This window comes from Elephas maximus, chromosome 2, assembly GCF_024166365.1.
Source record: "Elephas maximus indicus isolate mEleMax1 chromosome 2, mEleMax1 primary haplotype, whole genome shotgun sequence".
Lineage (NCBI taxonomy): Eukaryota > Metazoa > Chordata > Mammalia > Proboscidea > Elephantidae > Elephas > Elephas maximus.
Window position 1 is genome coordinate 85091348 of NC_064820.1, and position 14305 is coordinate 85105652.

Sequence of the window (14305 nt, forward strand, 5' to 3'; positions counted from 1 at the left end):
TTAGAGGTTACCAGGGACTGGGGGAGGGGACAATGAAGAGTTACTGTTTAACGAGTACAGAGTTTCTGTTTGGGGTGATGAAAAACTTTTAGAAATAGGTGGTGGTGATGGTTGTACACATTGTCATGTAATTAATGGTACTGAATTATACGTTTAAAATGAGTCAAATGGCAAATTTTGTTATATACATTTTATCATAATAATAAAAAAAAATTCCCTATCCATTAAAACAAAACTAGAAAAACTTTTCTAGCCCCAAGAAACAATAAGGAAGCTAGACTTTACCTTTGGGATATGGTTGACAAAAATGAAAATCGTCCACAATATATCAAAGCTTCAAGCTTTCACCACATACATTTGTGAGGTCCAAATCTATGTTACACACACGATGTAGAAACACAAGCCAAAATATTAACACAAAAACCAGCCCTGGAGTAGTAAAATCCCCAGGGCTCTGGCTAAAGCCAAAGCCACACCAGTTTGTAAGAACACTTTAAAACGCAGGGCCAATGGAATGTCCATAGGCAAAAGAAGCACCACTAAGGATAACCTCATAAACAGAAATGGCAGTTTATACGAAGAAACTACTATGAGGAGATGTGATAAATATAAAATAATTTAAAATGGATTAAGCATAGAGCAATATGGGGGGGGCAAGTTTTTTAAAAAAGCCAAATAAAACTTTATCAATGGAAAAAAAAAATATATATATATATATATATATAAAACCATTGAAATTTAAAACTCATTATATGGGCAAGACAGATTAGACACAGCTAACAGGGACTTCATAAACTGGAAGATGAGTCTAAGGAAATCATCCAAAATACAGCACAGAGAGATAAAGATGTAGAAAATATGAATGAGACGTTAATGAATGAGAGGTTGAGAGTCAACAGGAGATAGTAATGAGAAAGTCCAATGTTTGTCTAATGGTAGTTCCAAAGAGAATAGAAAAAAACAGGACAAGATTGGGAAGCTGAAATATTTTGAAAATTGATGAAAAATAGGAATCCTCAGATAAATGGAGTACATTGAATCCCAAGCAGGAAAGAATTTTCTTGACTAAAATGGCTCTAGGACAGAGTAACTGTAGAAGTGATCTTTTCTGAATGACTTTAATTACTACATAGGCAGCTATCTTTTGAAATGGGATTGAGTACAGACTGGTACAAAAGCAGGGACTAAAATGACCCTCAGATTACCATTCTACCTGAAATTCTGTATGTCTCTACTTCACACAAAAATATCACAACAAAGGAAAGTTTATTCATATTTCTTTTTTAACAAAGTTTCTCTTAAACTTTTCTGCACTAGATCTGTACTGATATTGATGAGTGTCGAAATGGAGCATGCGTTCTCAACTCTATCTGTATTAACACTTTGGTAAGTATTTCTCATAGCTCCTGTTCTCTAAGCAGGATCAGTTATTAAAACAGATGTATAGATCATAACCCCAAAACACATGTAGAATACATGGGGATAATATATTTGATTTGCGGAATAAGGATAAAAGCTTGTGCTGAAACACAGGTTTTTATATGAGTAAATTTTTTAAGTAATTTAATTTTTCATATGCCAGTAATTTTGTAAATACCAAGTTCTTTATTTTTTATCAAAGTTGCAACATTGAGCTCTTAGATAAGTATTTATTGAATAAAATGTCATTATCATCCTTGTGTTTAAAAAATGTGAAAAGCTAATTAGTTTATATTAATAGTTCAGTATTCCAGAATAAGCATTTTGCTGGTGACTATATGATCTCCAAATGGTATTCTTTATTTTCATAAAACTTTTCAGAAGTCATTTTTATTAAGTTGCAACATGTAGGACTTGCTGTTTGTTGCTGTCTGACTCATGGCAAACCCCTGTCTGCAGTCTAGAACTACTTCACAGGATTTTTAAGACCTTTTGGAAACAGATTGCCAAGGGTTTCTTCCAAGTTGCCTCTGTGGGTTCGAACCACCAACCTTTTGGCTGATGGTCAAGCACTTAACCATTTGCACCACCCAGGGACTCTGCTTAGCACTTAGGGAGTTTATAATTTAAATATTCAGAAGTAGGTTTATGTCTGAAAATTCCTGTCAACTGTTTGCAAGATGAAAGATGTTAACAAAGTTAACCAAACCACCAGAACCAAACCCATTGCCGTCGAGTCGATATAGGACAGAGTAGGACTGCCCCATAGGGTTTCCAAGGAGCCCCTGGTAGATTCGGACTGCCGATCGTTTGGGTAGCAGCTGTAGCTCTTAACCACTACACAATCAGGGTTTCTGTAGCAAAATTAACCATCAACAAAAGAACTATTGATTACATGTATGAGTTTGATATCCCTGGGAATGTTATTTAATCTCTAGGTTCCTAGTTTCCTTGTATGTAAAAGCATTTTACAAATATCAAGCCACTTAGTTTAATACTCACAATAACCCTATGAATAGGCACTATTACTTCCCCCATTTTATAGTTGAAGAAGCTGAGGCACAGAAAAGTTAAATAGCTAGGCTAAAGTCACACATCTCATAAGACTTCCAGTCTGGCTACAGAGGCTCTGTTATTAGCAGGGCTTCAAATCAGTTAATTCTGGTTCAAAATTTAACAAGATCCCCAGGTGATTCTTAGGTATATTCAATTTTGAGAACCACTGCTCTACTGCGTTAGCATTGCCTGGGAACTTGTTAGAAATGCAGATTCTCAGCATGGGTTTGAACCAGAGCCAACCAGTTCAAAGCCCTTGTTCTTAGCCACTACTCTGGACTGCCTAGGGTATATAGGAATTTATTTTTTCTTAGTCACTACACGGTGTATATAGTTAACAAACTCACTTAACCAAAAGGGTGGCAATTTGAGCCCACACGGAGGTGCCTCAAAACAAAGACCTGGTGATCTACTTCTGAAAAATCAGCCGTTGAAAGTCCTGTGGAGCACAGTTCTACTCTGACGCATACGGAGTCACCGTGAGTCAGAGGTTAGACCCAACGGCAACTGGTTTTCGTTTTTTTTATTGTTTCTTAATGCAAAAGAAAGTAATTGCAATGAATGTAAAGCAGCAGATAAAAACAGTTAATAAAAGCTAAGTAGATTTAGTACTTAGAGTTGTCCCTTAGGGCCTTTAGAACAGGGATGAGGTCTCTTATGACCTCTATGTGTGAGGCAAGATGACCACAAACTGTTGTGCAGATAATGCACTGAACAAGTGGAAGGGGCTGCATTTATGTTGCAGTCTATAGAAGGGCAGTGTACAACCTGCACAACTGTCTGTGGTGGTCCTAAGAGGTGATTTCTAAATAGAGAAGAATAAATGACTCATATGAAAGTCCTGACATGATGCCTTCTGTTTTCATCCTTTCTCACAAAATTATTCAGCATAATTCAGTTCTGTGAACAGTAAATGGCTTCTTTGTGCCAAGCTCTGAGCTAGGCACCTAGCAATATAAAAATGAATAAATCATAGTCTTCCCTCTTATTTACTCACAGGCAAATGATACGAAGATCAATATGGCATGTTCAGCAAAACTGGAACAGTTTAGTGTTGTTGCTAAAGTGTAATATGTAGTGTAAAAGGTGAAAATAAATGGTGCTGTACAGTCAAGCTTGAAAGCTCTTGAATTCCTTCCTTCATTCCTTATATGTTTATTGAGTACTTATTCTGAGCCAGGCACTGTTCTAGGCTCTGGAAATTGAGCATGAACAAAACAAAAATCTGTGTCCTTGGGGAACTTCCTTATGGTAGATATCACCTTAAGACCTTTGGGGCTCTCCCAAACTCTTTCAGCAGGGGTTCCTGGAAAGAATTAAGTGCTACAGAAAATTATTTTGAGATACTATGTTCTCAATTCTCCAGAAGATGGTACATGATGAATCCATTAATTTATAATTTATGTAAATTCATTACATAAAAAGGATGCTTTAGACCAGGCTTTAGTGCTTACTTCTCTTAGGGGACCAGTTGAGAGAGGCTGCATGGACTATGGAAAGTCAAAGGGAAAGGTTTTAAGCAAGGGAACAACAGGGTTAACTTTTCATCTCAGCCAGGTTTCCCTAAAAGTCTTGTGGACAATGGATTTGAGGAAGGCAAGATAGCTAGAGGCAGACCAATTAGGAGCCTATTGTGGGAAACCAGAAGACCAGGGACAATGGATGAGTAATGATCATGGTAGTGGGGATGAGCTAGGGTGGTGGGTGGGCTGGGGGAGTTTTTAAGATGTAAATTGTCAGTATTTGATGATTAATTCAAAAGTGTGTGAGGGGGGTACAGTGAAGGAACAAGAAGGACCAAGGATGGCTCTTAGATTGGGTGGCTGGAGAGATGGTGTGGCTATCCAGGGAGACAGGCACCTGTGGGACATATAAGTGGAAACTCCTAGCAGGCAGTAGAATTCATGGGTCTGGAGCTCAGGAGAAAGCAATGTCAGGAGACATTGGCATAAAGGTAATAACTGAAGCCAACCAGGGAAAAGAAAGATAGGCAGTGGATAGAAATCCTGGGAACCCCAAAATGAGGGAGGAGGAAAAGGAAAAGGAGCAGAAACCAAGAAGAGGAGAAAGCTGACAAATGTAGGATGAGGTTGATAGATCAAGGAAGATCATTGGAAACCATCCTTTAGACGTGGCATTTAAGAGGTCATCAGTGACTAAAATCATTGGGTAGTATGCTTTAAACAGTGAACTTCATGTATATAAATTTTATCTCCATGAAACTGTTTTAAAAAATAAATAAAAGAATCATCCTGGCCCTAAAAGTGTAACCACCATGGGGCTGACAGCTCATCTGCTAAGTTTCTTCCACAGCAGCCACCTCTACAACAATTCTCAACGCTGGCCAACAACACTTCCGTGTGTATCTGATCCTTTATCACTTAACTATAAGGAGCCAAATGAATATTAAAAATTTCTTTTTAAAAAACACTTGCTTTTTAATCAAATCATTGCCCTTGTCCCCGGAGTAAACCCTCTCACTCTACCTCCTAGGACTCATTGCAGATTTTGGCCCTTTCTCCTTATGGCCCCCACAATGGAGCTGGCAAGTAAAAGTTCGCCATCTAGCCTTCTTCTGCTTTCCTTTCTATTCCTTCATGGTCTACATGGACTGTTGCAGCTTCCACTCTGATAGTGTTTTCAACCAATATTCACACGATTTTATAAGATATACAATGAACAGGGAGGAAAGCGTGGATCTCACTTAATCCTGGAATTATCTAGTACATATCAAAATAAACACAAGAACAGTACCTTTACTCACTGTTTTGAGTGCTTGGCCCATCATCTTATCATTGCTCCTTGCAGGGATCTTATCGCTGTGGGCCTTGTAAGTCAGGATACACTGGTGATCAGACAAGAGGATGCAAAGCAGAAAGAAGCTGCAGAAATCCAGAACTGAACCCTTGCAGTGTGAATGCACAGTGCGTTGAAGAGAAGCAGGGGGATGTGACATGTGTGGTAAGTTGTTTGCTTACTTGCTTTATCGTTTTTCCTTTTCCATTATAAACACCGACCCCTCACCAGTTCCCACTTATCTCAGGGTAACAGTACTCAAAATGAAAACATGGCGGTCAAAATGAACACAGAATGTAACAGTGACAGGTCACCTGAGTTTGGAGGAGCAATCTGAAGTACATCTAGTCATCAGCTGCCTCTTCTTTCCCTCTTGGTCATGAATTAACACCCCACTTGAACACCTCAATGATGATTTTTCCAGGTGGAACCCCAGCTCCCAAGAACCTTTTGAGAAAAAAATCCAAGAAGTGAGCAGCAAGGAGGTGAAGGATCCTCCCTCCCTCCTTTCCCTCCTTCTCCTGTCCTGTCTACTTCTTTGTACGACTTACTAGCCATATGTGCTGTCATTTTTAACTAGCCTCACCGTTAAGACTTCCAGTTTAAAAATCTAGCCTAATACTATTGGAGGCAGGTCACAGTGGAGAGGTAGGGGGCTGTCATAAGCACTCAGAGAGAAACTATCTGTCTGCCACAGGTGAACTAGGAGTGGATGAGGGCCATTCAACTCAGCAAGTGAGCACCTTTCTTATGCATTTCCTAGCCCCAGAGCCCTATCTGGGGAGGAGGTATGGGGAGAAAGAGGCTGGGAGGAGAGCCATATTGGCCTGATATGGGTCTTACATCGGGTATGTTAGTGGGCCCTTTGTGCAGGGGGTGAAGCGGTTATTCCTTACATCTATTCTCCAAATCCCAGGCTCCAGAGTCCTCTTGGATTCTAGACACTGAGAAATCAGCAGACTTCAGCCTCTTAACTCCTCCTCCCTTCTCGTCTCCTCCCTTCCCTGGGAACCAGGCCCTCAGCACAGGAGTCTACAATTCATAGGCTCACAGTGATCACCTCTGGGTGGCAGGATGGATTCTAGGAGACTCGTACCCTCTGCTTTATACTTTAAACTTAGCCTTCATTATGTGTGTGCCTGCAAAATTTTCTACAATGAGCATATCACTTCTCAAATAGGAAAAAAAAAAAAATTGAAAAAGAAATAGATATAACAACATTGGCTATCCCTGGCAATCCAGATATTCTATAACAGGTCAGGATGAAGGAAGGAGCTGTGTAAGAGGCGGGAATAAAATCCCAATAATTTCCCTAATTCTCGTAAATTAGGCATCTTTATTAAGGAGAAAAAAAAAGTCATTGAGAAGCAAATATACACAAATCCCTGTTTTCTGTGAATAAATTGTCGTCTTCCCTGGGGTGGTGGGTGATGGGATTCTTAATATGTTTTTGAATTTGTAATAAGGCCTAACGACAGATGGTAAGGGATTAATAAACTTCATGTGACTACTAAAATAATTTAACCTGCCAGAAAATGGCTCATTAAAAAGTCTTCGTTCCTAGAGGAAATTTTTTCCTCATTAAAATGAATCAAAGGCTGTATCTCATGGCTGAGCTTTCCAGGCCCTCTACAGGCCCTGCTGAAGCAATGGCGGCCAGCGGGGATAATTATGGGGAGGGATGTCTTTGGCATCCTGCCTTGTAAGTCCTCTGCAGGAGAGCACAGATGATTTGGATGGGCAGTCACTGCTCTGAAAGCACCTTATTTTGATTAGAGAGGCCAAGAAATTTAACATCCTCTTGTAAGATTTGTTTTCCCTTGGCCCTGCCTCTGTTTCTCAGACCTTTTCCCTCCTCTCTCCTTTCACCTCCTTTCACAGGTCAACATCCCCTCCCCTTCGACTCCCCCCTCCATGTGCCCTTCTGCCACCTTCCTTAGGTGGGAGATGTCCAAGCTATAATGTTAACTAAAAAAAAAAGCAAAGAACCACATAGTATGTATGTATGTACCACCAATTGTGTAAAAAAACAAAAGGAAGAAAAGAATGTCTGTGTATTCACTTGGCTATGCCTAGAATATCTTTGAAAGCATGTATACCTGAGAATTGATTGCCGGAGCCAAGACAGCAGGGCTGAGAAGGGAAGTTTTCACTACATATCCCTTTGTACTTTGTACATTTTGAACTATTTGATACTCAGGTACAATTAAATAGTTTTAAAATCCCACCCAACAAGGCTGCCTGGTACCAGGCCATCCCTCTGGGGACTCTGGAGATGGACCCATATGAGCAGAGGTCCTTGTCCGCTGTCTGCCTCCCGCCAGGCTCTGCTTCCCAAGCCTCTGATGGGTTTTCCATTCACAGTGTGGAGTCGGTTGGGCTGGTGATGGTTATATCTGTGGAAAGGATGTGGACATTGACAGTTACCCGGATGAAGAACTACCATGCTCTACCAGAAACTGCAAGAAGGTGAGGAGGACAAATACAAAAAAAAAAAAAAAATACTGTGGATTTCAAAACCCACATCTTATATGGGGAGAGGCTCTGCAGGTCCCATCTGAAATTGCATTTTTAAAGTAGCTATGTCTTAACGGAAGCAAAATAGCCATCAATAATAAAGCCAGGCAGCTACAATCAGTCTTGAGGTTGTTGTTAGCTGCTGTTGAGTTGGCCCCCAACTCATGGTACAAAACACTGCCCCGTTCTGTGCCACCCATGATCAGTTCCATAAGGTTTTTGTTGGCTGATTTTCAGAAGTAGATTACCAGGCCTTTCTGTGTAGTCTGTGTTAGTCTGGAAGCTCTGCTGAAACCTGTTCGGCATCATAGTAACACAAAAGCTTCCACTGACAGACAGGTGGTGGCTACACATGAGGTGCATTGGCCTGGAATTGAACTCAGGTCTTCTGCGTGGAAAGCAAGAATTCTACCACTGAAGGACCAGTGCCTCAGTCTTGAGATTAGAAATACTTTTTGACTTAAGACACATGTAGGATGTCGTTCTAAGCTGTGCTTCCTAACTTAGGATAACTGCAAGTATGTACCAAATTCTGGTCAAGAAGATGCAGACAGAGATGGCATTGGAGATGCTTGTGATGAGGATGCTGATGGAGACGGGGTCCTGAATGAGCAGGTACCTGCTTTCCTGGGAGGGGCTTTGAATGGCCACATGCCAACGAAGATGGAAGAAAGCTTGTGAAGCCAACGATTGCTGTTAATCATCCCGAATGTTAATTTCCATACCTGCGCTCTCAGAGCATTGCAACTTTTTATACTAAGGTTCACAAATGTTTACAATATAAAACTGACAAACTTGGGTCTCAGGAGTTCTGACATCACATAACAATGGGGAAGGTAAGGATTGTCCAGAATCTGTCACAGGGCGTGGCACGTAGTAGGGATTCAGTAAAAGTCTGAATAAATGTTCAGTCTTCCAATCTTTTAGGATAACTGTGTCCTGACTCACAATGTGGACCAAAGGAACAGTGATAAAGATATCTTTGGAGATGCTTGTGATAACTGCAGGACTGTCCTAAATAATGACCAGAAAGACACTGATGGGGACGGAAAAGGGGATGCCTGTGATGATGACATGGATGGAGATGGTGGGTTTGTCTTGCATTTTGCCTTTTGCTTGGGATTCTTTTGTCCTTTTGACATTGTTCTCTATTGGGGATAGGAATAGATTTATTGACTTGGAGGGCCTTCTAGCCCTGGGTGTTCAATGAGGCCTCTATCTGGAGAGCCCTAGGTTTCTATGGAAGGACACTCCACAGCCCATTCCCATTTAATAGCCCTAGATATTTCTGGGACTCTAGCATTGCCTGAAGCTTTGTAAGAATCACTTCAAGTAGTGTCTGATTGGGGCTGTGTCTTTGTAAAGCATTTGGTTTCCCAGTTTATACATCTCCTGACTTTCCCACCACCCTTTTCACATGTTAGAGATCTGGAAATGGAGACTCAAACTAGGGGGTCTTAAGCAGAATCACAGACTACACCCTCTGGGTCAGGCTCCTCCTGAACAATCAGGCATTTCCCAGGAGACTTGGACATGCCCTGCTGTTCTGGGGGAGGGCTCTGGAGGCAGGGTGGCGGCTGTATTGCACAGCTCCAGTGTCCTCCACTCCAGGGACCTCATATTGGGATGTCTGGGAACGGCACTCCCTAGAGCATAGCTCTCACTGACCCTGGAGTCCCATGGGGCTCAAGGGAGGACATTTGTTCCAGTATAGTTTCTGTAGCATATAGAAGGCTATCATTACCATATAGACTGGGCTCTGATGGCTTCTAAAAAACATATCACATCACAGGGCCTTGAAGAAAGATCCTTTCAGAAATGTACTCCCATACGCACACACAAACACAGCACTCCAGAATATCCAAACTAAACCCATTGCTACTGAGTTGATTCTGACTCATGGCTACCTCATGTGTTACACAGTAGAACTGCTCCATAGGGTTTTCTTGGCTATAATCTTTAGGGAAGAAGACCTCTAGGTCTTTCTTCTGTGGTGTGTTCAAACTGCAACCTTTAGGTTAGCAGCCAGTAGTAAACTGCTTGTGCCACTCAGGGACCTCCAGGATATCCATACCTCCCTAAAATATAACCTCACTTCACTTTCTATGAGCCCTACTAATGATCCAGATCCAGTGCTGTGCTAGTAAACCAACTCTATGAAATAACCAAAAAAGAGCATTTGCCATAATATTTCTCAATTTCCTATCATAGCTGATTTCAAGTCACCAATATGACATTATTGAGCATGGATTTGGGAAGAGAGTTGCACAATGGGCCCTCATGAGCCAGTCCAAGCTGGCTCCAACACACCATTGCCCTGAGCCCTGGGGTCCCAATCCCAGCTCCAACCCCCACAAGGTACTCCCTCTCCAGGGCCAGCTCATCTGGTTGCTGTGATAGCCCTTGACATCTTAGACAAATTATAATTCAATGGATAAATGCCTCAGAAAGCTGTTCAATTTTCAGTCTTCCAGAATCCATCCTTTGAAGTTGCTCCAGATAACTGCTCTAGAAAGGTATTGGCTATGTGATGATGGCCCAGTCAGAAGGATCTCACCACATGCCTGTGTATAGGTCTTCTCTACACAGCACCTCGAGGTCAGTATCTTCCACACCTATCTGTGACATTCACCCGATCCCGGATTGTATTCCTTTCTCACAGGAATAAAAAACATTTTGGACAACTGCCCGAAAGTTTCCAATCGCGACCAACAGGACAAGGACAATGATGGTGTGGGAGATGCCTGTGACAGTTGTCCTGATGTCAGCAACCCTAACCAGGTAAGTAGGATAGAGGGGAGTTTACACTCTAGGCTGAACTTCCCCACGCAAAGGCCAGTTTAAGACCATTGTCTAGAAAACACAGCATAGCCCATCAGCCCATTTCTCTGCTGCTGCCCCTTACCTAACAGAGCAGGGGAGGTGAAGCCACATGCCTTAGGCTGGAGAGGATGGGAAGAACACTAGAGGAGCTCTGAGGTCTTGAGTTAATATCACTGGCTGAAGAATGCCTATGAGGTTTGCAATATGAGCTTAAGAATGCACCAAACAGGTTTACTCTGCTGAAAGGAAATTGGAACATGGACATTAACCATTGGGAGCCTCATGTCACTTCAGTCCCCAAACCCCTACACAGCCATGTATAGACATTTCTGATTAAGTTCAATCAGCAACATGTTGAGATTCCTTTCTCACTCCCCCCTGCCATTGGGATAACTGGGTATGATGTGTCATTTATTTTTAAAGCCCTGAAAAAGGGGAGTCATTGTCGCCCTCCATGACTCATCCACCATTCTGGCTAAATTCCCAAATGGAGAAGCAAAGCAAAATCAATTTGTAATGTCCCAGTGCCTGTGGCTGGCTCCCTTCCGACCCGTGCCGGAGTTCCACATCCCCACCTGCCACCATGCTACCCTGGCGCCCTTTCCCAATCACCTCATCTGGTGTGTAGGCAGCCCATCCATGTAGCTTGATATTTTAGAAGGCTTTTCTGAAAATTCAGCATTGTGCCTACACCAATATGGTGTTGTCCTTTTGCAGTTTTACACCGCCCAGTTCTAGAGAAATGATTCCTGAGATCCAGGGATGATGGGGCCAGGTCTGCCTTCTCTGGAGCATTCTGTGCGTGCAGGCTCAGGAATAAATGATGATATGTTCTGTTCTTTTTGCAGTCTGATGTGGATAATGATCTGGTTGGGGACTCCTGTGACACCAACCAGGACAGGTATGGCCTGTCTCCCAGCTGCACAGAGCCAGATGGGAAAATGTAGAGAGAATTTTAGCTTTCTGCTGCTAACATGCTTTGGATTTCTCTGGGTGGATTAAGCTGCTGTTGGGAAAATAGCCTTGCCTGTGATTAGAGTTGTCATACCTTCCTGAAAGTTCTAAATAGAGAGTGATAGTGTCAGAATGGGCCACTAGGCACTCTAGCAAGTAAGGTTCTATTATAGGAGAAGTAGAGCATCATCCTTCCGAGAGAGGCTTGGGAATGAGAAAGCCAGATATAAATCCCAGATCCTTCATGGACTAGCCAGCTTACCTTAGGCAAGTTATCTAATCTCTCTGTGCCTCAATTTTCTCATCTGTAAAATGGGGATAACAATAGGATCTATCTCATAGGACTGTTGTAAAAATGAATGAATCCATGAAAGGTACTTATTAGAGTTTCTGTTACCTAGGTAGTGCTCAAAAAAATATTAGCTATTTTACTGTTATATCCTTTCAGCTCCAGAAAGCTTCACTATCATCCCAAAATAGAAGGCTGTAAATTTGCTGAAGGAGCTCTGAGATTTCATTGTCCTTAGAAGTTTTTCCAATTTCCTTTATTTGAGTGGAATTGTTCTGTGCAAATGGATTTTGTCAACCTCCTAGCCCAGCATGGGCCAGGTTCTACATTAGGACACAGAGTTGCATCAGGGGCTGAAGGAACATCACCAAAGATGTAGACATGTGCAACTCTGCCCGAGAGGCACCTGCAATCCAAGGCTCTAAACCTTTCATCTCCTTAAGGATTCTCACAGGGGCCATCAGTACAGGGATGAGAGAGGGAAAGGACTCTAGAAGGCAAAGCAGCAGGAAGAGATAGACCGTCTCTTCTAATACCTAGGTCAGAGGTTGCCCTGCAGACACCAGTTCTCTATCCAAATCTTGCTCAAGGACAGTTCTATAAAGTGCCAAGTGGCATTTGCACACACAATATTTTTCATTATGCTCGGTGTCCTAACTACAAAATACATGCTAACTAGGTGAACTTAAACATATTTCTCAATCTCTCAGAGTCTCAATTTCTTCATCTGCAAAGTGGAGATAATTAAATACATCTCACAGGTCATGATGAAAATGAAAGATAATGTGGATAAAGCTCCCAGCACAGAGCTGACCCTCAGGTGATATCCAGAAAGTAGTGCTGTGTTGTCGTCATTATTATAGTGCCAGGAGGGGCAAGTCAGCAACAGAGTCTGATGTAGGATGTCCCTCTCCCTTCCTGGGGCTGGTACACTGACAATTGCACTAAATGATATACATCAAGAATGTTCCCTGTCTCAGGTCATCGTGTACTCTGGTTAGTTTTTACAGTAATTTCTAAAATATCCTATCCCACTAGCCTCTAGATATTTGCCTAAAACAAATGACTCATTCTGCTGCATTTTAATTCCCACAAATTTGAACCTTGGGGAGAAGATGGGAACTGCTTGTTTTTACATAAAAACGTCCAGGACTATAGAATGGCTGCCAATGGAAGTAGCTCAATCTTCTGTTCCAAAAAAATAGCCCTGCCATGTGCATTGGAATCTTGCTGTTTGAGCCATTTCATCTTCTGCTTCTCCAGGTTAGCCTCACTTTCTTTCCCTCTATAGCCATCTAGGAAGCACGGCCTGAAAGACATAGACCGGTCCTTGCTTCCTCCTGCTTTCCATTCCTGGAGGGTATAGCGGCAGCTCCAGGTCCAGAATAGGTGGGAGCACAGTGAGAGGAGTATCCACTCTGATCCTGAATAGCTATAGCAGGCCCCAGCCAACTCAGGGAGACCTCTGGGAGATAGGGCAGACTCATCCTCAGTCCTGGAAAGAAGAAAAGTCAGGTGGGCAGAGAATGAAGCTCTGAGAAGTCATGTAGACTAAGGCTGAGCCTAACCTACATCCTCACCTCTCAGGAAGGAGCAACACTATTCTCATTGCCGTTTTTCCCATAGCATTCAGGTCTGAATCCTTATTGGGTCCACTGACCAGGTAGTATGAAGAATAAGAGAAAAGGAAACACCACAGAGCTCCTAAGAGCCAGGCACTTAGGAAGTACTTTCCATATGTTAAAATTTATTACATAAAATTTTAATAATTTTAATAATTTAATCTTCATAACAGCCCTGTGAGGTAGGTACTATTATTATCCACATTTTACACATGAGGACACTGAGCCATAGAGAGGTCATGTGTCATGCCTGTGGTCACATGCTGGTAAGTGACCTAGCCAAGATTTAAACCGAGGCCATCTGGCTCCACAGGCCCTCACGATGTTCCTTCACAAGTTCTCTGAGTCAGATACCATCTAATCGTCCTCAGGGAATGATAGGAACATCTGGTCAGAGAAATCACAGAAGGAGACCCTGAGCATTGTGAGTAGGAAATGACCTACTTGTTTCAACAGACTGAAGAGGTGGGAAGATTGTCTCTGAGGCCTACAGACAGCCTTATCTAAGAAAATGACCCCAGTGAGTTTGATAAGAGACCAAAGTCTGGTTAAAACCCCCACATAAAGTCTCCTCTCCAAGAACCTGACTCTTCATGCCCTCTGCTGAACCAGGAATTCTCCTTTCTCCCACAGTGATGGAGATGGGCACCAGGACAGCACAGACAACTGCCCCACCGTCATTAACAGTGCCCAACTGGACACTGATAAGGACGGCATTGGTGACGAGTGTGATGATGATGATGACAATGACGGAATACCGGACGTGGTGCCTCCAGGACCAGACAACTGCCGGCTGGTCCCCAATCCAGCCCAGGAGGATAGCAACCGT

General features: G+C 42.4%; 1 protein-coding gene and 1 long non-coding RNA gene across 4 annotated transcripts in view; one reads left to right on the forward strand and one right to left on the reverse strand.

Annotated features, from left to right (window-relative positions):
- The window catches only part of THBS4 (thrombospondin 4), a 48637-nt gene that overhangs the window by 28093 nt on the left and 6239 nt on the right, over window positions 1-14305 (forward strand). For both annotated transcript variants that reach the window (XM_049866735.1, XM_049866743.1), the window contains exons 9-16: window positions 1318-1386; window positions 5284-5436; window positions 7636-7740; window positions 8296-8403; window positions 8716-8875; window positions 10451-10569; window positions 11460-11512; window positions 14110-14303. In XM_049866735.1, coding sequence (XP_049722692.1) covers window positions 1318-1386; window positions 5284-5436; window positions 7636-7740; window positions 8296-8403; window positions 8716-8875; window positions 10451-10569; window positions 11460-11512; window positions 14110-14303 — 961 coding nt within the window. The remainder of the gene's footprint in view (window positions 1-1317; window positions 1387-5283; window positions 5437-7635; window positions 7741-8295; window positions 8404-8715; window positions 8876-10450; window positions 10570-11459; window positions 11513-14109; window positions 14304-14305) is intronic.
- Window positions 1641-14305, reverse strand: part of LOC126066067 (uncharacterized) — a 32970-nt gene continuing 20305 nt past the window's right edge. For both annotated transcript variants that reach the window (XR_007514998.1, XR_007514997.1), the window contains exons 4-5: window positions 7500-7667; window positions 1641-5718 (exon numbers count right to left, since the gene is read on the reverse strand). This is a non-coding gene — a long non-coding RNA (uncharacterized LOC126066067). The remainder of the gene's footprint in view (window positions 5719-7499; window positions 7668-14305) is intronic.